This window comes from Hyperolius riggenbachi, chromosome 2 (genome assembly GCF_040937935.1).
Source record: "Hyperolius riggenbachi isolate aHypRig1 chromosome 2, aHypRig1.pri, whole genome shotgun sequence".
NCBI lineage: Eukaryota > Metazoa > Chordata > Amphibia > Anura > Hyperoliidae > Hyperolius > Hyperolius riggenbachi.
In genome coordinates, this window is record NC_090647.1 from 437609178 (window position 1) to 437637176 (window position 27999).

Sequence of the window (27999 nt, forward strand, 5' to 3'; positions counted from 1 at the left end):
AATGAATGCCTATGGGAAAATCTGCATCAGAAAAATCGCGTTTAGTGGAAACAGGCCCATAGGCTTTCATTGGAGTCAGTTTTTCTGCATCCATTCTGTATCCAATCTGCGTGTACTGGAAACAGGCCCTAAACCATCAGTCTTTTTTCCCCCCAAAACCTGACAAAGCTCCCTGCTATGTTTTTTTAGTTACAAAAGTCCATCAGCGTTATGTCAGGGAGTGACGGACCCAGAATACAGTGAGATATGTGAAATTAAAGGGCCAACATTAAAAAAAAGCGACACAGCGAGGCTTCTATATACTTGTTATATCTACTGTGGGATGGTTACAAATTAAATGATTTGTGGTAGTGGTCCTTTAAACAGATTTTACGAACAACAAAATTTGAGCATAATAGAAAAAAAAATATGTTACAAGTTAAAAGAAAATAATCCAGCGAGTGATAACTAAAAACTTAAAAGTATTTACTGCTATGTACCAACCTTAAATAATTCAAACAGCATATGGAACAGGTGAGAAGGCACGTACACCACCTGCAGAGGTCTGCCTGGAGCTTTAGCTATTAAATAAAAATCTATGTTATGCCAAGACAGTTATGCTATGATCTATACATTACATTTTCTGACTTCTTTACTGCATTTTTCATATTTAAGTACATAGTTTGATATTGATCAAATGAAATGTACCCTGGTGTATAAACTGCCCATGAATTCCCATCTTTCTGAAGGAGTAATTAACTGTGCAGAGCAGTTGTTACTCTTTTTGTTCTAATAAGAGTATTTCAGCCTTCTGCAAATATTTATCTGGCATTTTGTAGGAATCCTTTGGAATCGTTGTTTTCATATGTAAAAACAAGGTAACAAGCTGAAATAAGGTTTATAGAAACTTAGCAATTTCAGTTTTCTTAACCTCCCTAGCGGTATTGATGGTTATGCTGGGAATACACGGTTAGTTTTTGAAACGATTAGATGGTTCGTTAGATAATTTCCGACATGTCCGATCTCCCTTTCGATCCTTTCGCCGCTCGATTTCTGATAGAAGTGAATGGAAAAAGATAAGAAAAACTAGCGGAAGATAAGAGAATCGAGTGCACAATCGAGCAGCAAAAACGATCAAGAGGAGAATTGAGCGCCAGAAACGAACCGTGTATTCCCAGCATTATACACGTCAATACAAAACATGCTGTGAACAGTATTGCGGTGCATACACGTCAATACTCTCCTGCACTGTATGCTGGACCCTTGCTTGACACATCTTGACAAGTTACAGGAAAGAAAAAGGTTATGAAAATGAATTGGATCACTTTTTGCACAGAAATCCTGGGGCAATTGAACGCTAGGGGGTTTAAAGGGACACCAGGCACTGAATAGAAATGAAATTTGGACTTACCTGGGGCTTCCTTCAGCCCCCCATAGCCTGCGAGGTCCTCCGCAATGCTCTTCTACCCGCTCCTGGTCTCGCTGGCGGCGTGCACGCCCCATTGAGTCATCACGCCGGTTGCCGTATGCTTCCTACGCATGCACGGTTCTCTGAAGACTGAACCGCGCATGCGCAGGAGGCTTACAGCGACCGGCGTGATGACGCAATGGGTGTGTGTACACACGACTTCATCATCGCTGGTTACCAGAGCCGCCAGCAGGACCAGGAGAGGGCAGAAGAGCATGCTGGAGGACCTAGTGGGCTACAGGGGGCTGAAGGAAGCCCCAGGTAAGTACAAATTTCGGTTTTCTTCAGTGCTCAGGGTCCCTTTAAAACTAAAATGATTTTTTTCCACAGGAGATCAGTGTCTAACAACTGGTTATCTGTTTATAAACAGAAAACAGTTTTAGTTGAAGACCAGATATACTGTTTATTATTGTATTTATATGCATTGTATTCTTGTGTAACAGAAAGCCTTCTGACAACTCTGGATTTTGACATACTGTATAAAATATGTTTTTTTCAATTGTGCTTCCATTTGTTTTAAACTACTTACAAACGTGTATACAATACTGTAACAATAAAAATATGTAATAAAAAATGTATTGTAATGCATTTTGTAAATATAGATAATTTTGTTTGTTTGAATTAAAAATAGTAACAATTTGTTCGTAAGTAGGGACTGAGTGCCTGTATATGTTTTTTTTCTGTGAAAAGGTGAAAAAAGTGTGATTGTAAGCCATTGGCATGGTCCTCCCTTCCCTAGTGTATTCTACATGATTGTGTGCCCCCTTCATTGGCATACGAATGAAATTGCCGCCGGGAGACTTGGGCGCAGGATAAAGCCGATATAAGGCTTACCCTGCTCCTGCACAAGTCCCAACGGCGTAAATTACTATTCCCCCTCCAGGTCGTGGATGGTAGGGAATAATATAATTCAGCTGCCAGCTATTGCTGGTGGCCGGACAGTGTTTTAAAAGTAACTTCAGCTCCATCTTCTGACAGCACAGAAGTTACTCACTGAGCACCGCTGTGGCCATAAATCCTATTACAGTCTATGGTAGTGCCGGCTGCACCCAAATCTCCTGCGCTGTTTTCCTCATGCTCGCTTCATTGTGTTCCTTTCCTATGACCGTCTTGTACTTGAATTACTGGGCCTACCTAACCAGCCCATAATCACATGATCCTGTATTTTGTACCGTTTGCCTTGTATAACTTTGTCTTGTGCTGTATAACATTGTTACATCTGTCAACCTTTGTATCATTGTATGTATTTATTGTGCCATTGCAGCTGCCTGTGCCCTGTATCTCTGGGGAAAATGCAACTTGTTATAAACATTTGTAATTGTCTGTGACACCACAGCTTTTCATACTTTTTTGCTTTCAGAGAAAACTACTCTGTAGTCTGATATGCAAAAAACAACACTGGCTGTGCATTGAAACAGGCAACCCTTTTGAGAACGATTTGTCCCAATAGAGCTAAATCCTACACACAATGAATTAAAGGTTTTGCCTCTGATATGTAACATGAAAAGTAGGAAAATGTTTCCACGGTTACTTAAACATTATTTGTACACTGTCATTTTAGAACACTTGGTTTGATAGAGTAGAACTGGATATTGTTTTAGCTTGCATCTCATGCATTTTGACCGGCGCTGTTAGATTAGGAACCAATCCTATGGCAGGAACCTCAATGCTGGTGAATTGGCCCAGTACAAAATGCTGCAGTCCATTTTGGAACGCTAAGATCCACCAATGTTTCAGCCTAGATGTTTTTATTGCTATTAGAGTCCTGGCTTGCTGTGAGTGTGTTTTGTGAAGAGCGGAGTGTTAATGATTGTCTCTATGCATACAACAGAAATTACCTGTGAAGATCCAGTCTAGCCAATCTGTTTCCCAACAAGCATCTCAGGGGCAGGATTGCAGGTGAGGGTTGTGGAGCCTAAACACATCCAACTGCTTTTGATTGTAAAACCTTAGTGAACTTATGGTTCAGTTGGGTGATATTGTCTGAATGCTTGTGCCCGGTTGTAGTGTGGCATGATCATCTAGAGCAGGGGTCTCAAACTCGCGGCCCGCGGGCCATTTGCGGCCCTCGATACAATATTTTGTGGCCCTCGCCGGCAAAAGCTTCCTTATAGTTCGCTTCAGTGCTCCCAAGTAATCCGCCGCATCCCCGCCGCTAAACGAGGGCTGCAGAGCCCCCAAATCGCCTGGGGGGCAATCCGCCTGCATTTCCTGGAAGGGGCAGAGCTTTCAGCTTCAGCTCTGCCCTCTCCCCGCCCCTCTCTGTGAAGGAAGAGTGAGAGGGGCGGGCAGAGGCGGCGATGCGCCGCGATTGTGAAATTCCTTATGCGGCCCAGCCTCATCCTGACTTTGCCTCCTGCGGCCCCCAGGTAAATTAAGTTTGAGTCCCCTGATCTAGAGGTTATTGTCATGAGAGCTGCTTGAATTGCATGTAGGCTTTTTATATCTGTTGGTGGCACCAGTGGGAGGATATCACTAGCAGAGCTCTTTGTTTTAACCATCTGAAGTAACCACAGCAAAGCCAAAATGATGCTGTCATGCTCCCCAATGGATTCTCCATTACACAGACTTAAAGAATTGAGCAGTTAGGTGATGATAGAGTAACACCTCCATTGTGAATTTGTTGGAGTGCAGAAAAAAAAAGCTGCTGTGGAGAGATTTCAGTAATGCCACTTTTAGGTGACATAAGAAAAGTCAATCAACCCACTGGTTTCCATCAAAAACTGGGCGTGGCCAGAGCGTCGTGACGTCATTCCTCCCATGGAAAGGTGGAGGAAACTGATTGCGGGAGCCATTAGAGGGAAAGGGGAGATTCTGAAGTGGGACACCGCACTCCTGACACCCTAAAGTGCCCGGTTGGAAGGCTATCTATAGCCTGTTATGCGCTGCAATACATCTGGAGGTGTAAATGTGATTATTAGCGAGTGAAGCAACTGCTATGCTGGATTACGCGATAGTGTTCTTTTATATTTGTTTTATACATGTTCCTGGATTAAAAACCTGTTTTATGTGAAGAAAAGTTTGTCCAGTGGAGGTTTGATGTTGAAATTGCCAATATACTTGTGATAATACACTAGATCCACCTGGTCTGTGAGGTGGCAATATTTGAAATTGCTGGTGAGCGCAGCTGGAAATTATTATAAGTGATATTATCCTTCTGGGAACTTTCTATTGCAGCCACCATTTCTAATGATTTGTGAGAAAATTGACTTTTATTGTATAAAGGCGCAGTTTGGACTATATTCAAATTTTTCCATCAAAAACTGACAAATGAATTAGTCAACCGGCTTTATATCACTGTTTCAATTTATAAGATATTAGGTTGATAGGGAACTGCATGGTGTTATTATTATTATTTATATAGCGCCAACATCTTCCGCAGAGCTGTATAGAGTATATATTGTCCTGTCACTTAACTGTCTGTCAAAGAAGAGAATAATGCGATCAGGTGTCAGGCATTTTTGTTGGCCCACTGTACACACCCGCTGAAATCGGAAAGATCTGTTGTTTGCCACTTGTTACCACCGCTGCCGTTGTTCTGTGGATATGAGGCTTTACAGATATTGATTAGAACCACCACCAGGCAAGTAACATTTGTAAAAGGAATTTAACAATAGTACACTCTATACTCCTCTCAGCTCAGGTTTAATTTAATGGGTTTAGGCCTCAATTCACTAAGCTTTATCAAACGTTTGATAATTTACCTGATAGGTAAAACCTAATTTTGAATTCACTAAGGTGTTATAGATTTATTGAACGTTTTATCGATAAAACAGTCAAATATATAACACCTTAGTGAATTCAAAATTAGATATTACCCATGAGATAAATTATCAAACATTTGATAAAGCGTTTGATAAAGCTTAGTGAATTGAGGCTCCCAAAACTGACATTTCAGTAACTACTCTTAGTTACATAAAAGAATATTTGAAAGAATTCCAACAAATTCCCTGTACGTAAAAACTTTTATTTTCACAGCAGAGAGCAAGAAAAGCTTGCTTATCTCTGTTCATCAACAAATCTGCCAGCCCAAGCTCTCTGATACATTGCCTTATTCTCTGCTTTCCTCCTTTTCTACTCAAGTGACTCAGCTGCTGCCAGGGTGATGGGTCTGTTCAGCAGAGGGAAGGGGGCACATTCTTCAGAGAGCTTCAGCTGGCAGTGATTACATTTGCCTTTGCCAATGACAAGAGATAAGCAAGCTTCTCCTGCTTTATGCAGTGAAAGTAAAAAAAAATTACACACAGGGAATGCTTTCAAATGTGTTTTTACATACTAAGTTAAAGCTACTGAAATTTTAGTTGTGGGAGTATAACACACTTTTAGGCAGCAGACATTAGGAAGCGGTGTGTGTGTTTACATGTAAAATATTAATAAAATCTCTATCTATATACAGTGGGTTGCAAAAGTATTCGGCCCCCTTGAAGTTTTCCACATTTTGTCACATTACTGCCACAAACATTCATCAATTTTATTGGAATTCCACGTGAAAGACTAATACAAAGTGGTGTACATGTGAGAAGTGGATCTAAAATCATACATCATTCCAAGCATTTTTTACAAATAACTGCAAAGTGGGGTGTGTGTAATTATTCGGCCCCCTGAGTCAATACTTTGTAGAATCACCTTTTGCTGCAATTACAGCTGCCAGTCTTTTAGGGTATGTCTCTACCAGCTTTGCACATCTAGAGACTGAAATCCTTGCCCATTCTTCTTTGCAAAACAGCTTCAGCTTAGTCAGATTAGATGGACAGCGTTTGTGAACAGCAGTTTTCAGATCTTGCCACAGATTCTCGATTGGATTTAGATCTGGACTTTGACTGGGCCATTCTAACACATAGATATGTTTTGTTTTAAACCATTCCGTTGTTGCCCTGGCTTTATGTTTAGGGTCATTGTCTTGCTGGAAAGTGAACCTCCGCCCCAGTCTCAAGTCTTTTGCAGTCTCCAAGAGGTTTTCTTCCAAGTTTGCCCTGTATTTGGCTCCATTCATCTTCCCATCAACTCTGACCAGCTTCCCTGTCCCTGCTGAAGAGATGCACCCCCCAAGCATGATGCTGCTACCACCATACTTGACAGTGGGGATGGTGTGTTCAGAGTGATGTGCAGTGTTAGTTTTCTGCCACACATAGCGTTTTGCATTTTGGCCAAAAAGTTCCATTTTGGTCTCATCTGACCAGAGCACCTTCTTCCGCATGATTGCTGTGTCCCCCACATGGCTTGCTGCAAACTGCAAACGGGACTTCTTATGCTTTCTGTTAACAATGCCTTTCTTCTTGCCACTCTTCCATAAAGGCCAACTTTGTGCAGTGCACGACTAATAGTTGTCCTATGGACAGATTCCCCCACCTGAGCTGTAGATCTCTGCAGCTCGTCCAGAGTCACCATGGGCCTCTTGACTGCATTTCTGATCAGCGCTCTTCTTGTTAGGCCTGTGAGTTTAGGTGGATGGCCTTGTCTTGGTCGGTTTACAGTTGTGCCATACTCCTTCCATTTCAGATTGATCGCTTGAACAGTGCTCCTTTGGATGTTCAAGGCTTTGGAAATCTTTTTGTAGCCTAAGCCTGCTTTAAATTTCTCAATAACTTGATCCCTGACTTGTCTTGGACCTGTCTTGTGTGTTCTTTGGACTTCACGGTGTTGTTGCTCCCAATATTCTCTTAGACAACCTCTGAGGCCCTCACAGAGCAGGTGTATTTGTACTGACATTAGATTACGCACAGGTGCACTCTATTTAGTCATTAGCACTCATCAGGCAATGTCTATAGGCAACTGACTGCACTCAGATCAAAGGGGGCCGAATAATTATGCACACAACACTTTGCAGTTATTTATTTGTAAAAAATGTTTGGAATCACGTATGATCTTCGTTCCACTTCTTATGTGTACACTGTGACGAATCAACGTTTATTCGTCCTAAAAAAGTAGTTAGAGCCTTATAAAATATTCCCTGTCGCCACTATTAAAAGTGACAGCAGAGGGAAAGGCTTGGTTTATAAGAAGATCAGGGGAGCCAGGGGTTAACAGTTCCTCTCCCTGGTCAAATGCTAACAAACCCTGGCTCTTTGGTAGCTTCTAATTACAGCTTTTCTCACCTCCGTGTGAAAGTGTTTCTCCAGCATCCCTGGAATGGTTATAGCTCATCCATCAGAGATTAGATGGACAGAAGCTAATAAACCGCCCCTTCCTCCAGACTGCTAGGAACCGATCACAGCAGGGGGTTCTCTCAGGATTACCTCAGCTGAAGGATCAAGGAGATTCCATCTCCCAGCTGACCTTTCTGTGATCTCACAAATATGAAATCCATCTTTTGCCATAAAGATGGCTTTCCAAATAGGCAACGGCCTTAAGAACCCGCTTATTCTGAAATTCGGAACCAACCACACGATTGGATGTTTCTGAATTCAAGGTAAGCCCTGCCAAAGCAGAGATATGCATTTTGGGGTCACCGTTCACTCTAAACCCCCCAAGTTTGATATCAACGTTCTTGATAAATTCTGACAAACCTAAAAATGTTATTAGATTTAACCTAACTTGTACGGTTTGCAGATGAGCACACTTATGATTCAGGTAAATTTTTGTCTCTATGAGCGGGGCAGAGATCTCCTATTCCAAAGAGGTGTGTGATCCATGCCCCCTAACCCCTCCTTGCTGGAGTGGGGGCTATAACCAGACAGAGCCCAGAAAGCTCTGCGTCCTTTACCTTCAATCTGATGCCTAACAACATCCTGGCAGCCCGCAGGGACACGGGCCAAAACCTCCATCTTTGAACTTTCTAACAAAGGCCTGTTGGCCGCATGGCAACCGCCATTTTGGGACTTTTGCCAAAGACTTGCGATTGCCGCATGGACTACCAATAACGGTATTTAAACTGTATATTCAGACATTCTGTTTCTCTTTCTCTCTTCTCTCTGTCCAATCAATCTGTTCTAAAATAAGCTGTGTGTATGTAGTTTAGAAATAAACTAACGATTTTATCGTTCAGTTGTGTGCCTTTTCTGGTCATCTGATTGCTGCTATAACGAATCTGCCCTCTGAAGAGTCAGTCATACTACCGCATTGTTTTATGATTTGCTTATGATTGTTGATTTGCTAGCTAGGTTGTAAATAACCGTTTCTTCCTTCTAGGATTAGCTAGTACCAGATTTCCTGTGCGAAATCGATAACTTCGTTTCTCGATTATAAATACAATTCGAGATTGCATCATATAGGGACCCAGTAACCTTTCTTTAACGTCACATTGCTCACAGTCTTTAAGCCGTCGGAAGTGACTATTCCCCGAACGGTGACTTGAGCGTGTTGAACGTGATTGGGCTGGCTACCGTACTATGATAGCGGGAGTCTCTTTCCTCCCTGAACTTGAGAGAGTGGTGGCAGTTTACTTTATTTACCCGATTTCCAGCGCGAAATCGATATTTTCAGTTTACAGATTGTATATACAATCAAAATTGTACATGTATGGGCACCTCCAACCAATCTTAACCGTTTACTACGCACACAGTGAATTTGCCTCCAGCAGTCTCTAGTGCATGAGACCTGCATGGCAACAGTGGCCTAGTAATACGGGATTGGTGGATGTTTGTCCCATTACATATTGTCGGCCGCTGCGTGACCAATCTTTATTGTCAGTCTGTTCACCGTACTTCCTGCGTATGCTAACGGGAGCAGATTAGACGGGATTGGCACGCTCTGTCGCCCTTTCCTTTCTTCCCTCTGACGATCCAGCAACCGGTCTCATTGTCCGTCTGCGCCCGTACTTCCTGCGTACGCTAACGGGAGCAGATCTCGACGGGATCGCGGGGCTGGATTGTCACATACACCACTTTGTGTTGGTCTTTCATGTGGAATTCCAATAAAATTGATTCATGTTTGTGGCAGTAATATGTCAAAATGTGGAAAACTTCAAGAGGGCCGAATACTTTTGCAACCCACTGTATCTATCACTTGCGATTATTGCTTAGATAATAGAGGAAAAGTAAAAGAAAAAAGCTTCACCATTGAACTCTTCAATTTTCAGCGCAGGTGCAGCCAGGTAGTACTGCTCACACAGCATTTTTGCGGTCTCATAGGCATCTGTTAAGAGAAACGCGCAGCTATTATCACTGCAGCAAAACAGCACAGGAAATGGTTATACCATCTAAAGCCTAAAGAAAAACTTCACTCATGATTTGAATATCTCACTACATCTTCCAATAGAATCTTCCTATCCTTGATCTTTATAGCAGACTACTCCTATGGCATTATTAATTTGTAGCTATCGAAGACATTCCCCTTTCATGTTTCAAATTTGGCCTTAAAAACAGACTTAACAAAAAGGATTCATAGCATATTAAAACAGTGGATACATTTCACAAAGAGGCCAATCAACTCTTCTTTTAACAGTTAAAACCTGATTGGTTGATATGCCACCCCCCTTGCATTTTCTCCAGTTGTCTATGTAACAGTATTAATTAATTTTGAAGCAGGTAATTTGGGCACCAGCGGTGCTGCAGTAAAATCGGTCCCCCACAGACTGCAATAACTGTGCCTATGCCGGCGCCCAGGCAGTAATTTGGGATTGTGCCCGATGAATTTAGCAGTGGAGGAGTCGTGAATATTGACGTGAATTGAGGCAGGTAGGGAAGTTGTCAGTTAGGGTTAGAACTCGGTAGAGGGACGGCTCGCATGAGAACAGGTTAGGGTTAGTTTTAAATATCATCAAATTTAGTGCCAAGGGGGTATATTAGGGTAAGGCATCAGCAGAGGGATGGCTCATATAAGAACAGGTTTAGGTGTTAATAAAATAAGTAAAATATCTGTAAAAATGACCAATATTTTTCTATCGGAATTAGGCATGGACAATAGTGGAATATCCTTAAATTTTACAGTTATTCCACTAGTGGCTTTCTCTGGCACCAAAACTACTGTGGCACACTTTTTAAATCTATGTGGTCTTCTACCCTCCTCACTGCAGCCCCTACAGAGCTTACCTTACATGAAACATCATGTTCTGAGAGAGAAAGGAAATGTCAAAATGTCACTTTTTGTGTTTGTGCAAAGTTGATCTTTCAACTGCCATCTCCTGGTAAATACTGTGACTGGAGCAAAGCAGTATCTGCCTCAGAGTCTTTGTCAACCCCCCATCCCCTCACAGAATACAGCTCCTGGCTCATCCCTAAACATGATCAAGGCACATCGAATGCAAGAAGTTGTGGCATACAAGAGGCCTATTTAACCCATTTGCATACTGTTTAAGCTACATGATCCAAATGGACAAGCCACATTTATTTGGGAAGATTAAGGTAACTGATAACTCAAAAGGATCCTGAAATGAGAAGGATATGGAGGCTCCCATATTAACTTCCTTTTTGAACAATACTAGTGATTAGCTGCATGCTTGTTTCAGATGTGTGATTCAGAGGCTACTGCAGCCAAAGAGACCAGCAGCAATGCCAGGCAACAGCATTGTTTAAAAGGAAATCAATATGGCAGCCTCCATATACCTCTTACTTCAGCTTCCTTTTAAGGAAACTTAACCACTTCACAACTGAGGGGTTTTACCCCTTCAGCATCCAAGCAATTTTCACCTTTCAGCTCCTTCCATTCATTTGCCAATAACTTTATCTCTACTTATCAGAATGAAATGTGTTAAATGTGTTTTTTTTATCACTAATTAGGCTTACTTTGGGTGGTAAATTATGCCAAGAATTATTTTATTCTAAATGTTTTTTAATGGAAAAATAAAAAAAAATTGGAAAAAAATCCTTATTTTTCAGTTTTCGGCCATTATAATTTTTAAATAATGCATGCTACCATAATTAAAATCCACGTAATTTATGTGCCCATTTGTACCGGGTATTACACCATTTAAATGATGTCCCTATCACAATGTCTGGCGCCAATATTTTATTAGGAAATAAAGATGCATTTTTTTTCAGTTTTGCATCCATCATTAATAAAAAGCCCATAATTTATAAAGTAACAGTATTATACCATCTTGACATACATATTAAAAAAGTTCAGTCCCTAAGAAAACTATTTATGCATTTTTTATAATTGTAAATTTATTTCATTGTATTTTTTTTACAAAAAAAATAAATGTTGGTAACTATTGGGGAGTGTGGGAGGTAAGGGGTTAATTTAAAATGTAAAAACAGGTCTCTGCATTTAAAAAAAATACTTTTAGTTGTAGTTTTACTATTTGGCCACAAGATGGCCTCAGTCTTTTTTTTTTATACGTCCTGTAAGCAAAATATGTATGCTTACAGGAAGTGTACTGAAGATGGTAAACTTTTATTTATTAGAATGATCGTGCAGCTTCTCATAAAAGGCGCCAATAATTGCTACGGGGACTTAGATCAATGATTAGGAATTGCTTTCCCATTCATTGATCTCCTGGCGGGCAGATGGCAACTTGAACGAGCGCACAAATAAGCGGGAGCGCTTACAGTAGTGGTAGCAGCGGGAGTACGTATATTTACTCCCCTGGGCGGTTAGATGAAGTCTGCAGGGGAGTAGATATACTGTACTGGAGCTGTGAAGTGGTTAAGGTAGCTCCCCACAGCAGCCTTTGACAAGCACGACTGTTAAGGTTATTGGTTGGCATATTGTTCTATACTTGTGGGGAAGCTACTGTCCCTAAATGGAAAGCTTCAGATTCACCTTCGATTGCTTTCTGGAAAAACTTAGCAAAATCTGCCTCACAGGATAGGCTGAAGGCTGCCCCTGTGCATCAGCTGGGCACTTACTAGTGTTTGGCACAGGCACAGCAGTGGCTCCACCTAAATAAGTCACATCTGAGCACAGCGGCACTCAGATGCGTCATGATGCAGTTCTTTGCTGTCAGTTAACTGCATCAGGTGTCAAGCGCTGACATGTGGTATTACAAACGTTGCCATTAAACTGCAGGAAATGGCAGTCGGAAGATGCTTAGTGGCCAGCAGATTGGAGGCTGGACTGCCAGACAAGTGTTTAGCCTCCCCTGTAAAAGAGGCCTATTTGCAGACGTCCAGACAAGTATGGGAAAAATATGGGACTCCTAGTTTGCTCCCAATAGAGGTGCAAAATGAATGCAGCTGAACAATATAAAATAATAAAGGCACAAAGTGAGATACATTTAAACTAGATGAGGGTCTTCCTATGTTTGAGCAAAGTTGCTTTACTGGAAGGAGCCAAAACTAGTTATGGTCTTTATACTATTGTGAAATATCACCAATCTTTTGGAAGTTCAGTATAGGTGTATTTACTGTACAGAGCCTTCCTCGGCAGAGATAAAGTATTGTCTTGTACAAAATGTCTGCCGAGGAAGGCTTGGAACAGCAATTATATACTCCAAATTACATATTTTAATTATTCCTCCTACCTTCGACCCTGATTGGGTCCTTACAGATATCTAAGGTAACTATTGGACATCCATAAATGAATACATATGAGTAGATGAGATCAGTTTCTAAGTATTATCAGAGGCGTTTATTTAAGCAGTAGTTATAATTCAAGGCTAGTTAGACTTCTGGGATTAACTCCAACCATTTCTTATCTACAAGACAACACAAATCATTCCTATCGGCACCTTCCAAACCCATGAAAACATGTGAAAGAAGAGAACCAGTCTTATAAGAGAAATATATAGTGCAAAGGGAGTGTGGCAAAATTGCTCACAGGCAGCCATTTTGTTATAACTTTCAATTTTACTTCAATACATTCTGAATTTAATTCCATTAGTCTAGATTGATCAATCTATCTATTTAGATATTCTTTTGGAAATATGGTATACAGAGCTGCTGTTATAGAAGACTGTTATTATATTGAGTGGTAAGAAAATTCATATCCAATCACAGTGAAAGTTGAAGTCACAAGACCCAACACTTTTATATCTGAGATAGTCATTTCTTCCTCCTGTATGTTTCCCGTTTCAGTGAGCCTGGAAGCCCCAGTTTTAGGCAATAGTACTTTTCTAGCACTTTTATCCCCGGGAGCTCAATGTTTTGTATACCACACGTAGTATTACAATACTAATAAATAGTATTAAACCACTGCAGGTAAATCATGTAGTCTGGCAATCATCTGGGGTATTAGGGGACCTGTTAGAGCTCTATCTGACTTGGCCCAACAAGCACACAATGGAAAAAGACAAATGTACTCTGCTGCTCACCAGAGGAAGGAAGGGATGCCTATATTTAATTATACTAAAGGAACTAAGTTTAAATTTATAGTGGAAACTTCAATGAAAATTTGTCTTGACAATGTACCACTAAAGTCATCACTGTCGAGTTATACAATAAACAAGCTTAAGTGGATCTGGGTAATGCATTTTCCATGATGATGATGGTGGCTTCTCTCCTCTAAAGAAGTCCAAAGAAAAAAAACACTATCTTATGAGACAATCTTGTATCTCGGCCCAGACTTACTGCATAACAGCGGGCTATGGGGGTCTCTAATCACTATCCATAGAGCACAGGGGTTTGTACTCAGCTGGGTAACATATGAATTGTAGAATGGCTCTTCACCCACCTGTAATGCTAGGTACACACGGTACAATTTTCTGGCAGATTTGCCTGCCAGATCGTCTTTTCCCAACATGTCCAATCTGAACTTCAATCGATTTTCTGATCGATTTCTATAAAAGTGAACGGAAATTGATCGGAACAATTATCGGAAAATCGATCGAAATTCAGATCGGGCATGTTGGAAAAAATGGATCTGGCAGGTGAATCTGCCAGAAAATTGTATTGTGTGTACCTAGCATTACAAGTTAGTTTCTCTAATAAATATACAGAGTCAATGTCGTACACACAAAAGCTTAATCAGCAAGGCAGCATCCGAGGCAGATAGCTGAAGTCTAAAGTCTGCAATTCCAAATGAACATAATATGCTTGCTAAGGGCAGATCACTAAAACAAAGATTCTGATTGGCTGCTGTGGGTTACTGCATTTTGCCTTACTAAATATGCTGGACAGATATTTCCATCCAGATTTACTTTACCTTCCACTACTTCCGGAACATTGCAGGTAGGATCAATGCTGCCTATATGCTTAGGATGGGCAGGATTTCTGTCCCCTCCAAACAGAAGTGCTTTAAAAACAAACAAAACAATATAGGATAAAACTCGCGTTTTACAAATAACATGATAATCCATCTGTGTATTTGGCGGTAGTCATACATTGCTGTGTAAAAAAAAAAAAAAAAAAAAGTGTAAATACTGTCCAATGACAGTTTCATTTTTTTGTCTGACTTTGTATTTTCTTTTATTAAACATCAGTATTCTAGTGTGAAACACTTGGTCCTGATCACTGCATAATGCAACTCACATGTATGCTGAACTGATAAGGAATACCATTCCTTTTAAAGTGGCTATGTGATATGAAATGACTGTTAATTGCCTGCAATTCAGAAAAAGCTTAAAAGCTGCAGTACATGCAAAAATCAGTAACATTTAGGTAGTAGTAATTTCAACAATAATACATCAATAAATGTTACCAATATATTACTATAGCTAAACCTAACTCTATTCTCACACAAAGCCTCTAATCACCTCACCTGCAAATGTTTGTTTGTTTTCTGCAAAACGGTGGTATTTTGGACAGGGAAGCCCTGTCCTAATGGGCACCTCCCACCCCCACCGATACCTTACTTTGACCCCCCACCCATGCCTAAACATAACTGCCCCTTCACCACTAGAAACCAACCAATATGATCAATCTTAGGCACCGGGTACCACATTTCCTGTTTTGGCAGCACATACAGTGGAGGAAATAATTATTTGACCCCTCACTGATTTTGTAAGTTTGTCCAATGACAAAGAAATGAAAACTCTCAAAACAGTATCATTTCAATGGTAGGTTTATTTTAACAGTGGCAGATAGCACATCAAAAGGAAAATCGAAAAAACAACCTTAAATAAAAGATAGCAACTGATTTGCATTTCATTGAGTGAAATAAGTTTTTGAACCCCTACCAACCATTAAGAGTTCTGGCTCCCACAGAGTGGTTAGACACTTCTACTCAATTATTCACCCTTATTAAGGACACCTGTCTTAACTAGTCACCTGTATAAAAGACACCTGTCCACAGAATCAATCAAGCAGACTCCAAACTCTCCAACATGGGAAAGATCAAAGAGCTGTCCAAGGATGTCAGAGACAACATTGTAGACCTGCACAAGGCTGGAATGGGCTACAAAACCATTAGCAAGAAGCTGGGAGAGAAGGTGACAACTGTTGGTGCGATTGTTCGAAAATGGAAGGAGCACAAAATGACCATCAATCGACCTCGCTCTGGGGCTCCACGCAAGATCTTACCTCGTGGGGTGTCAATGGTCCTGAGAAAGGTGAAAAAGCATCCTAGAACTACACGGGAGGAGTTAGTTAATGACCTCAAATTAGCAGGGACCACAGTCACCAAGAAAACCATTGGAAACACATTACACCGCAATGGATTAAAATCCTGCAGGGCTCGCAAGGTCCCCCTGCTCAAGAAGGCACATGTGCAGGCCCGTCTGAAATTTGCCAATGAACACCTGAATGATTCTGTGAGTGACTGGGAGAAGGTGCTGTGGTCTGATGAGACCAAAATAGAGCTCTTTGGCATTAACTCAACTCGCTGTGTTTGGAGGAAGAAAAATGCTGCCTATGACCCCCAAAACACCATCCCCACCGTCAAGCATGGGGATGGAAACATTTTGCTTTGGGGGTGTTTTTCTGCTAAGGGCACAGGACAACTTAATCGCATTAACGGGAAAATGGACGGAGCCATGTATCGTGAAATCCTGAACAACAACCTCCTTCCCTCTGCCAGGAAACTGAGAATGGGTCGTGGATGGGTGTTCTAGCACGACAATGACCCAAAACATACAGCAAAGGCAACAAAGGAGTGGCTCAAGAAGAAGCACATTAAGGTCATGGAGTGGCCTAGTCAGTCTCCGGACCTTAATCCAATAGAAAACCTATGGAGGGAGCTTAAGCTCAGAGTTGCACAGAGACAGCCTCGAAACCTTAGGGACTTAGAGATGATCTGCAAAGAGGAGTGGACCAACATTCCTCCTAAAATGTGTGCAAAGTTGGTCATCAATTACAAGAAACGTTTGACCTTTGTGCTTGCAAACAAGGGTTTTTCCACTAAGTATTAAGTCTTTTATTGTTAGAGGGTTCAAAAACTTATTTCACTCAATGAAATGCAAATCAGTTGTTATCTTTTATTTAAGGTTATTTTTTTCGATTTTCCTTTTGATGTGCTATCTGCCACTGTTAAAATAAACCTACCATTGAAATGATACTGTTCTGAGACTTTTCATTTCTTTGTCATTGGACAAACTTACAAAATCAGTGAGGGGTCAAATAATTATTTCCTCCACTGTATATCAGGTGACACCAAAAAAAAACCCACCAACTATGTATAATCCTGTTGAGGCTACAGCCATTTTGTTGTGTGACTAGAAATGTGTCCTCACAAAAAATATGGAAGCTGCCTCAGAGTTCTGTTTATCAAATGCCTTCAGTACTTTTGGGTGCTGAAAGTGAATATATGTTAAGGATTCTGTTTTCATCCAGAATCTTTGTTTGGAGGCAGTGACTCAGAAATACGGATGTCATTTGATCACTGATAGCCAGTCAAATAGTATTCTTATAAAGAGTTTAGCTGTGGCAGCCTCTGTAGGTCTCCCAAAAACAGGTTTCCTTTAAGCAAGCTTAAAAAGGTGCATTCACAGATTTGCCCATGCTCTGTTACCATGGAACAAGCAAAATGTCAATCTGTACAAATGTGCTGTGTAGGAAACGCAGCGGCTAGAAATGGGACATATTTATCAGTGGCAGCTGGAGTGTGGTGAGGCACATCTAATGTGTTGTGTTGTTAAGTATAAACACGCTACTTACTGTGCTGATTAATGAGCATGCGGAAAGAGATTCTGTTTGTGTAGAACCTGTCCAGGAAGTACTGGATATTGCTGCTGACAAACGGATCAAAGCCGTACTTCTCCTTGTATTCAATCACACCCTGAGCCATGGTGGGGACCACATCGTTGTGTCGGTTCCTCACTTGGATGAGGATATTTAAAAAGCTGGAAATGTCAGCAGAGCAAGCTTTAAATACCTTCAATTGAAACAGTTGTTTTATATATAGAACAGGAGTTGATCAGTTTCTCTTAGGCTCAGGACACACTGAGGCCAGATTGCAAACAGTAAAGCTGGGGTGCGCAGCGCAAGATCCACTCTGTTGTAGACTGCTGTGATCCTTTGGGGACTGGGGCAGATGCATTTCCACCATAGGCATCTATGGCAAATGCATCCAGAAAAATCATGGAAGTCAGGACTTTGCGTTGCACTAAGTGTAGTGAATGACTGCATATGTTAAAAAGGTACAAATGTAAATAATTATATATCTGAGGTGAATAATTAAATCTAGCTCTACTTACCTGGGGTTTTGTGCATGTACAGATGACGCCCAACCATTGGGGGTCAGCGATCCTTCAGAGGCTGCCAGTGGGACCCAGTAGACCGGAGCTGTGGCGAGGGACACAAATGACTTCTAGGGGCTGGAAGAAGCCCCAGGTAAGTAAGACTAAATTTAATTCTTTACCTCAGATATCATTTTTACATAGGATTTGAGTGTTCATTCCACCGCTGATCCCTGGTCAATAATCAGTGCGTTTTTGCCTCAAGCTTGAACTGAGGCTTACACTATTTCTGCTATACACAAAACCATGTAGAAGACCACAATCATGGAAGGGAAGCACAATCACATGGTTGTGACTAACCAATCAATGAAAGAAAATATACATTGCCGACTGCTTGGCTATGATCCTGGGTCATTTCTGCTTTCAGTTTTATCTCACATAATTTAAAAGGAGTAAGTAGTGGGCTCTGTGAGGTGCAACCGTCTACTCGTCTCAGCATTTTCACACTGTGCACACTGCAAGGGGGTGGGGCGCAGACAACTCTCTGAGAAGACTTTTTCTATAACAATGAAGGTCTATGCTGCAAGAACGGTCTAGTTCTTAACCAGACACGTTATGGTCAAGTACTGTCCCCTGCAGGGATCGGGTCTCAATCCCTCCAGTGACAGTTCAGGGCTGAGTGCTGTGCAGATATGGTGCTAGCCTAAAGAAGTGATTAACAGATTATCTCTTTCCAATGGTTGTCAAGTGGTGGGACACAACAGACAGCCAATGAACAGTCAGTTCTTGAGCATCTCAAAAATTGCAGTTTCTACTATACTGTAGCTAGCATATGCAAAAAAAAGTGGTCCAAGAAAGGACAACTAGTGAACTGATGACATGGTTATAGGGCTCACTGGTGTTCCCAAGGACAGAAGTCTAGCCCATCTGGTCTGATCCCACAGAAGAGCTACTACAAACACAAACTTAAAGTGTTCCGGGGGAAAAATAGACTACTGTGCATGCACTGTCCTGGCCCTTACTTTAAGGCTGATAACAAATAGCCACGGATCAAAATGTTCATGCTGAGCCCTGACCACCACCGCAAGTGCCCACAGTTGTGATGTGGCATCATAACTGGACAACGTAAGAAGATGGTCTGATGGATCATATCTTCATTTACTTCATAAATGAAAATTCTATTTTTACACATACCACCAACCTACAGATTGTTGCAGACCTATTATACCCCTTCATAGCCACATTATTAATTGACATAAGGGGATTTAAGTGATCTGCTGCTAACATATTGGTGCCAGATACCCCAAGACACCTTCAGAATTCAGGTGGAGTCCTTTGTGGATCAGAGCTGTCAGTTAGATGGCTTTAATGTTTTGGCTGATCAAGGTATGTGCAGCTGCATGGGAATGAAAATGCACAATGCACTATGTGTGTGTTATACATGTGCTACTATGCATGCACAGAGAAATATGACATGTAAAAGCAAATAAATTGCAATATGCAGAATGTATGGAAACCAGAACACATTAAGGTACATACCTCCAAACCAAACTATTTACATTATATTGACCTTAATGGCAGCATCCGCATACAAAAAGATGTGGGCTGACCACACAAACCTAGTAATGGAAATGCAAACACCTCCACATACATATTGTTGCCCTGTATTGTGTCTATGTTGTACTGCAATGAATAAAGAAGGAAAGGGAGGAAACAACTGATGATCAAAAAGCATACTTACTCATACAGTACATCAGGTTCATCTGGGCTCTTATTCTCATATTGTAAAAGTTCAAGAAAACTTTGCATGTACCTGTAAGGAAGTTAAAATACAATGGCATCAATTCAATCTTGTTTAGGAATTACGGCCGGTCCAGACTTGAGCAGATGCAAAATGGACATGGTGCAGATGCGATCCGTCCATTTTGCATCCGCTTCCTACGGTGAGCAGAGTCTCAAGGAGGGGTGCTGTCCTGGGAGACGTCCTGGGAAAAATAAAATGCCCTGAACAGGTACTTTTTTTTAACAAATGTGAACTGGCTCTGACATGTGAAATTGTTATTAGTTTGGTGCAGAGATTTGTCATATATGCTTTTTAGCTCAGATTAATGTGGCAAGATTTAGTCAGCATAGTGTTTATGATTCTATTTCCATTTGTTATGTTACCATGCACACAAAGTGCATCGCTACCAGATTAGTGATTAGGAAGAGCAAGCTCTTCTCTCCCCTTGGCTGACCTACTATGTTGTCTTATCACATGATGTACACTGTCCAATTAGAGGACTGGGAAATAATTCCCAACTGCAATGTTACAGGGAACCCAAGGTGAGAGACATATGGAGGTGGGCATATTCATTTCCTTTTAATTAATGCATATTGTCAGGCTGTCCTGCTGATTGGAAATATATACAAAAAGGAGGAGCATTCCAAGTGTTATACAGCTTTATTAAAGATCTGTTAACAGTTAAAAGTTCCAGTTACTAGAAGGAAGTTGATAAGCAGTTAGCAAGGGTGAATGCCTGTTGGCAGAGTCTGCCCCCTTCTACGGTGCTGTAGCCAGCAGCACTGGTGGTCCTAGATGCTTAACAAACAAAGAAGCAGGCAGCAGAACTTGGTGTGCCAGTGACATAGCTGTGCGTTTCGGCTTTCCAGGTCTTTGTCAGGTACACCACGCTCCTCCTCTTTGTATATACTGCCTCACAGTTACCTCACAGCCGATGTAGTGTCAGAATGGGCAGCCCCGCATGCGCAGTAGGAGCCTGTGTCCCATTAAATTGTGCAGCCACGTAAAACGTCCTAAATATCTCCGCTTCCGCACCACGTACACCCCCAAAATTTTCAGGGGAGGGAGGGGACCCCCAGATCTAGCTCTGTGCCGAATTGCAGCCCCCGAGCCCCGCTGGTTCCCGAGACTGATTGCAGCAAACCTATCTCGGGAACTAGTGGGGCTAGGGGGCTGCAATTCGACACAGAGCTATGAAAATTTCGGGAGTGTACGTGGTGCGGAAGCGGAGAGATTTCAGGTAAATAATGTCTAACTTCCCACTGAGCATGCGCGATACTCAGTGAGGAAGGCTGCTTCCGGGCTGCAATATCTGACATTACACCGGATTAGAGGAGCAGTACAGAGAGAGTGCGTTTACCAACTGTGCCTACATCATTCGCATTATCACATTTTCTACCTGCTGATCCTCTGCCTTTAATACTTTTAGCCATAGATCCTGAACAAGTATGCTGTACAGATCATAGGTTTCTGAGGAATATCCGACAAGATTAGCTATATTATGCTTGCTTCAGGTGTATGAATTAGACACTACTGATGCCAATTCAGCAGGAAAAGGCAACATTTTTTTGTTAACTGGCTGCCCTAACTTGTCAGGAATATGTGAAAGCTGCTCACTGTGCTGCGTAATATGTTGGTGCTTTATAATAAAATAAATCTGCTAATAATAATAATAATAACAATAACAGGAAGGCCACTAAGGATCAGTAAAGCCAGCAGCATCTTCATGTGGACATTATTTACACAGTAACTTCTAACTGTAGGTATATTATCTTCAGCTTACCAGGACCGTACTAGCTTCACTGATGGTCTTTGGAGTAAATTTTCAGGCAGGAGATTGACCTCTTTGAGTGTGTTTGCAATTCGTACTGGTAGTTCCTTCCTCAAGAAAAGGTATGATGTTTTCTCACAAGCATTGTTCCTCCCTGAAGGAAAATACATACAGTATTAGATAATTATATTTGTCATTGCAAAAAACTAGTCTGTAACTATGATAGAGAGATTAAGACAGGATGTTAACATCTTTAACTGGTATTCAGTCGTCTCAATTAGTTTTAAATAGTTTAAACTGGAAACTCCAGTCATAGAAATCTGACAGCTGTCATCACCAACAGGCTGATTCCAAAAGCATTATTACATGTACTTGATTAGATCCTGTAAATAACACCAACAATTCCTGCGTACAAATTCTGATCCTGCTGCCTGACCCAAAACACTCCTTACATAGCTTCTGATTGGAGCAGGTCAGGACTAGTTTTACCTAATATCATAACTGATTGTTTTTACATAATCCCTTAATGAAAATGTATTGTTGCCTCACTTGAACCCTGAATAATTACCTCTTAAGCAGACTGGCATAGGAGGACTTAAAGCAGGCATGGGCAAACTCGGTCCTCCAGCTGTTACAGAACTACAAGTCCCACAATGCATTTGCCTTTATGAGTCATGACTGTGGCTGTTAGACTCCTGCAATGCATTGTGGGACTTGTAGTTACTTAACAGTTGGAGGGCCAAGTTTGCCCAGGCCTGACTTAAAGTATTCTTCTTGTCACAAAATGAGCAGCATATAAACTGTTGTAATAATCCAAACCTGGTTTGTGCTGTTGTCCGTCCAATAAAGCTATGTATACATGTATGTATGTATGTACCTGGCAGGGATTAGGACTCAATCCCTCAGGTGACAGCACAGCAATGGCGCTCTACAGATGCAACAACAAGCGGTGCACAATAGTGTAGCTTACTGAGAGCAGGGTCGTGGGGAGAACAATGCGCTCATTGTTCGCTCTAGCGTCGGGGATCGCTAAAGATCCTTCAGAATAAGCAAACAAATGGGCTTATACAATGGTTCTCTGCGTGTTCTGCAGTATAGAAGACTATGCTGTACATAAATATTTAAAATAAATAAATAATAATAATAATAATAATTAGGGGGTGGGAGAAGAAGAGTTTGAAAGATACGAGTTAAAAATAAGCAAAAATGAAGCCCTATAATAATGATTGGTAAAACATGACTGGCAAAAAAAGGTAAACATGTGTGCAAAGACAACATGCACCATTGTCCAGACACTAGGCCTAGAACAATTGCTGTCCCTGTAGGTAACAAGGTTTGGTTGTGGTGGATATCCATTCTTCTACGCCTAGTGGTGCACTGGTGCTTGACAGTTAAAGGGAAACCGTGACCAAAGATTGAACTTCATCCCCGTCAGAAGAAATCTTTTCCTTTTCTCAAACGGATCATCAGGGGGCTCTGTATGGCTGATATTGTGTTAAAACCATGGACCATGGTTCTGACATCACACTGTGGAAACCTTGTTGCATTGTGGGAAATAACAGCTGTTTACAACTACCAAAAAAGCAAGCAGCAGCTACCTCTACTAATATCACCTGCCAGCAGTAAAAATGTCACCATTTGATAAATGTCTGAATGTAAATCATGGAGAGGAAACATTTTACAATGGACAAACACTGACTAAATCATCTATACATAATTATTGTAAACATTAAAAACTTTTGCTCATTGTTATTTTCACTGGAGTTCCTCTTTAAGAGAAATAATGCTAAAAGATGGAAGTGTGGACAGCAGAGGAATAAGAAGTTAGAATGACAAAGGATTCATAGGTGTAGAGATGCAGGGTGAATGATTAGGAAGTGGTGGTAGATAAGGTGTGACATGGAGGATGTCTTATGCTGGGCATACATGGGTCGATCCGGCGGCCGATTAGCCGCCGGATTGATCCCCGCCGCGTCCCCGCTTGTCCGCGCGGATCGATTACCGCTCGCCCCCGCCGGCGCTTCCTTATCAGCGCTCGATTCCCTGCCATTGTCCGCAGGCGGGAATCGAGCGGGCGTCGAGCGGCTTGATCGGGCCAGCTGAATATTATCAGCTGGCCGATACACGGTACAGAAACATACCGTGTATCCCCAGCATTAGAGAACAATACGAGTATTGGAGAGTGGCTCACTGAGGGTCTTTATTTTAACGGCTGATAACTTTTCTGGGGAAACCCAGAACTGTGGAAGCGAGGACATGGGGTCCATTTGGGATTTCTTGCAAATTACATGTAATAGGAGCTTTAAGCTAATTAATGATCTTTTTTCCTGACTTTTTACAGGCCTTTTCTGGTAGAATAATCTACAATATGTGGGAACTCCCATGCCCCAAAGTGGGTAAAGCTTGACAACATTTTCATGCATCCACTCTTCTTGGTATCCTTTGGTCACGCTTCGGCAGCCTGACAACTCAAGGATAAAAGCATTACAACCTTCAACACCTTCAAGCAATGGAAAGCCTCCCGCTTCTTAGCCCCCTTCCACTCCCAACCGTCTGTAATGACTGATCTGTTCCAGAACCTTGATTTTCCTGAAGGCCTCCATGCCCAGAATTTTGCATGGTGCCTCCTGAAGGGCTTTTCTGGCCGTTGGCCTATTCTGGTACATGGGGCAATTCCCTTACGGTCCCAATTTTTGAAGCTGACCCAACCCACCCCCAGTGAATGGCTCAGAACCCATCAGCTATATCATTTCATCTCAGGCCTTTCCAAACCAGGTAAATCTATCCAACCCTCCCACTTCAGAAACCTTTTCCTACAAGACCCAAAGCAGAAGGGGTCCTTTTCCTTTCTCTAAGGCTCCCTATGCTGGACTTTTCATTTGGTTTAGCACTGTTATTGGCCTGATGAAGCGGGCTCAGACCCGCAAAAGATTTTTCGTCATTTAGTTAAGCTACTTCATTTCTTTATCGATTTTAAACTGTTTGTAAACATTTTTATCACACATTAGGGCACCTCTTTTACCTAATTATTGCTAACGTAACGCTATGTGTGTGGTTCCACTTGAGGGATGTGATTTTTTTTTTAAATTCCCCATAGCAATACATTAGCCCTCAATACACAACAAGTGGGTCCCCGGCCTCAGTGAAGCATGGAAACCACCAATATAGAGGTGTCTGTTAGACTACTGCACTGTGTATAATTAGTTTCTCATAGGCTAAACAAAATAGCTAGTTCTAGAAACCCTTTATGTTTCCAGGGGTGCCAGGTTCCATATCCTACTCAACCCTAGAATCCTTGCTAGGTCTAAAACTTGATTCCATCCCTTATGCTCGGCACAAGGTGACCCAATTTATAGTTGCAGCTGTTTCATGTTGCAGCTAACTGGAACTCCCCATATCTATCTCACTCCAAAGTGATTGAAATAAACTTAATCATACTCTCATATGCAAATGCATAAACACCATCATTAATGAACTAAGCCACCACTTCAAGAAGGTGTGGGCCCCCTGGATCTATCACGGCCTCTCCAGAGGCTTGCAAACACAAAATTGAGTTATGACCTGCTTCCCCATCCTTCTTACGTACCCATGGGGATAATAACCAGACACTGGCTATATTAGAAGAGAAGGGACCTAGCACCATTTTCAGTAATTCAAGTCGCTACTTGCCCTACTTGCTGTATTTCAACTTATGCTTTAAAGCAGGAGGATCAGCCATACTAGGCCAGGGAAAAAACACATATATAAGTAGATAAATACTTGATCTACTTACATAACACATGTATTGTACTGTCCACATTTTGATTTCAGTGAATGTTATGTAGTAAATGAAGAGAATTCTGTTCCTGGTGGGGGCCATGTCTTTTGCCCACAGTTTAGGCTAACTCGTGATGTCATTTTTGCCATTTACTTTTTTTATTTTCTCCTCCAATCGCTGAGTCACCCCAGCCTTGCTTGTAAACACAAGTGAGCAGGGGATCAGGTTTCAGATAAGCAGCTGGCAGGGAAATAAAGGGAATAGGAGGAATATATTATAGATAAAAAGAACCACCAGCATGAAACTGTTTGGCACTGACTACTAAAGGGCCAGTGCTCCTTAAGTATGTGATAACTCCAAATCATAACAGCAGAAAAAGTTTTGAAAGTTTTGAATGCAGGATTAGCATCTTTATCACTTAATAGACTCAGACCAGTTGCTGTTGAAATTAAATTTTTATTTCAACAGCTTTAAATAAAAGAGCTTTAATTACTGAAGATGGTGCTGGGTCCCTTCTTTTTGCATCCTTGCTGCTGTTCCTGGGGACAGAGGGACAACGGCCATAGCACATCGCTCTTGGATGGTCGGGTACTGCCTAATACTCTTTTGCTCCAGTCATTGCCTATGGACACCGGAAATTTTCACCTAAGACTTTTTTATAGTATAATGTTTAACTGTATCCCATCGCCATAACTCAAACACTTAATGTGATAATCTTGAAATCTTAATACCTCCTTTGACTGATTAAGCTGCAAATTATTTTTACCTTATCCTATTGTACTTGTTGTATCATGAACTATTATATGTGGAGACGATGTTGGGCCTCCATAATTGTATGTACTTCTTTTATAATTTGACAATCTGGCACTTTGTGCCTCATAAAAGTATTTTGAAACTAACAAATAAGCTACATACATTCAGTTGGCAGTTAGAGGACATCAGTCAACCATTAGTGTGTGTTCCTCTATCTGTATAGTCTTCCCCATTCCCTCTCCATAAGAATGAACAGGCACAATCTAAAAGACCAAGCTTTCAAGTCTACATGCTGCATGACTGTAATTTGTACATACAAAAACAATCTATTAATTATGCCAGCCAATACAGGGTTAACAGTATTAGGGGGGAAAAACATTTATCAGTTTCAGCTGTGGCACAGATTTTCTTGAGTGCAACATTTTGATTGGGGCTCAGTAAAACAAAAACTTGGAAGACAAAGCAGAAGAAAAAAAAATCAGATCTAAAAAGATCCGCATTTCAACAACACACAAAAACAATAATAGTGGTCAGGTGAGGAATACATAATCTGCTGCACATTCTACCACACAGCTGTTTATAACAATGCAGATATCGACATAAAAATGCAATAAAATAAGCTTCGCATTACTATACAAAATAACCATAATTTGCTTTACATATGTAAATGGACTTTCACAATAAGTCCAATTTTAATAGCCGACTTGACCACAGCATAAACACTCACTCTAACCCACATTGCACTTACATTATTAAATACCAATTGCTTCCAACAGCAAAGCAATTACCTTGACATTATAGCCGTCCTTGGAATCAAACTCTCAGATTAAAGTATTTACTAAACAAGTCTAATTCTGGATGGATTTTTATAATGTTAGCAAAATCCACCTCTTTTCTTCTGCTAATGAAGGGTTTCTTTCACTCAAAGCTTTTAAAGGAAGTCTGACACTCTGCGCCTAATACAATATAATGTGAAATGTTTCCTGCCTAAAATGATTTCTGTTAGTTTACATTGTTATACAGACTGCTTAGTCTTACTCACTTTCGAAGAGAAGGAGGTGTCAACAATATTTCAAAGTCACATGACCAGTTGTAGTGCAATTCCACTTTTGTTGGAAAGAAATATTAACAACTCTTACCAGAATAACTAAGGTATATACATTCCAGATCTGTGTGGTCTGTAGGATTTGTTTGGCTGACAGATGTACGTTAGGTAGATTACATTTGGTGTGGGTATACACATGGGCTGTGAGCAGGCATTTGGCACAAATAACTCTGAAGCTATGAGCAGCAGTATCTGCATGAACAAATTACTCATGACTGTACATAGAAAGACTGGGATACAAAAATTAATTTTTTTTGAGCAGGCCTATTAACCAAATAGTGAATTGTTGCAGATACTGCAAGGAGGCATAAAACTATATCCTCTAAAGTTTTGTTTCAGAAATGAACCTCAGAGAGCTTCCTTACATTCTCTATAGCATTAAATGGAGCTTGTATTGAAAAGCCCATTTATTATAAGTGTGAAAGTTTGTTGTGCTCTGGAGAAATTGGTTGGATGCACAATTTGTGCTGTTCCCTTTGTAAAGGTGCCCATTAATGATACAGTCTTGATTGTACAAACTTACCACATCTATCTAATGTGAGGGACTGCCTAAAGCAGTGGTCCTCAAACTAAGGCCCGCGGGCCGAATGCGGCCCCCTGAGGCTTTTTCGATCGCCCCCCCCCACTCTCAAAATCTATTACTTGTAGATGCGGTCCCCTGCACCTTTAAATATCTGCGACCCACATACAGAATAGCAGTGCTGGCACCACCGATCCACATGGGTCACATTGGACTGCAGGTTGGCACCTGGGTATGCTTCACTGTCTGTAGCAAAAGATGTTCTTCGGGCGCCACATGAATGGCGTTCTCCTCTGTGTTGCAGGACATACTATATGCACATGTTGTGTTGGGGGGCATACATCGGATTTGGTTAAATGGGAGACATAAGGGCTGCACGTTAACAGGTAATAGTTTACACTACCTAGGCTCAATGTAATGTTTTCAACATTTTATGTATACTCTGGACCCCCAGCAGTCTGAAGTATGTTGACCTGGCCCTTGACCGAAAAAGT

General features: G+C 41.3%; 1 protein-coding gene across 1 annotated transcript in view; it reads right to left on the bottom strand.

Moving 5' to 3' along the window:
- Window positions 1-27999, bottom strand: part of PDK3 (pyruvate dehydrogenase kinase 3) — a 124704-nt gene that overhangs the window by 16596 nt on the left and 80109 nt on the right. Inside the window, exons 2-7 of the mRNA XM_068269967.1 lie at window positions 21383-21524; window positions 19558-19629; window positions 17296-17480; window positions 14408-14497; window positions 9443-9520; window positions 484-560 (exon numbers count right to left, since the gene is read on the bottom strand). Coding sequence (XP_068126068.1) covers window positions 484-560; window positions 9443-9520; window positions 14408-14497; window positions 17296-17480; window positions 19558-19629; window positions 21383-21524 — 644 coding nt within the window. The remainder of the gene's footprint in view (window positions 1-483; window positions 561-9442; window positions 9521-14407; window positions 14498-17295; window positions 17481-19557; window positions 19630-21382; window positions 21525-27999) is intronic.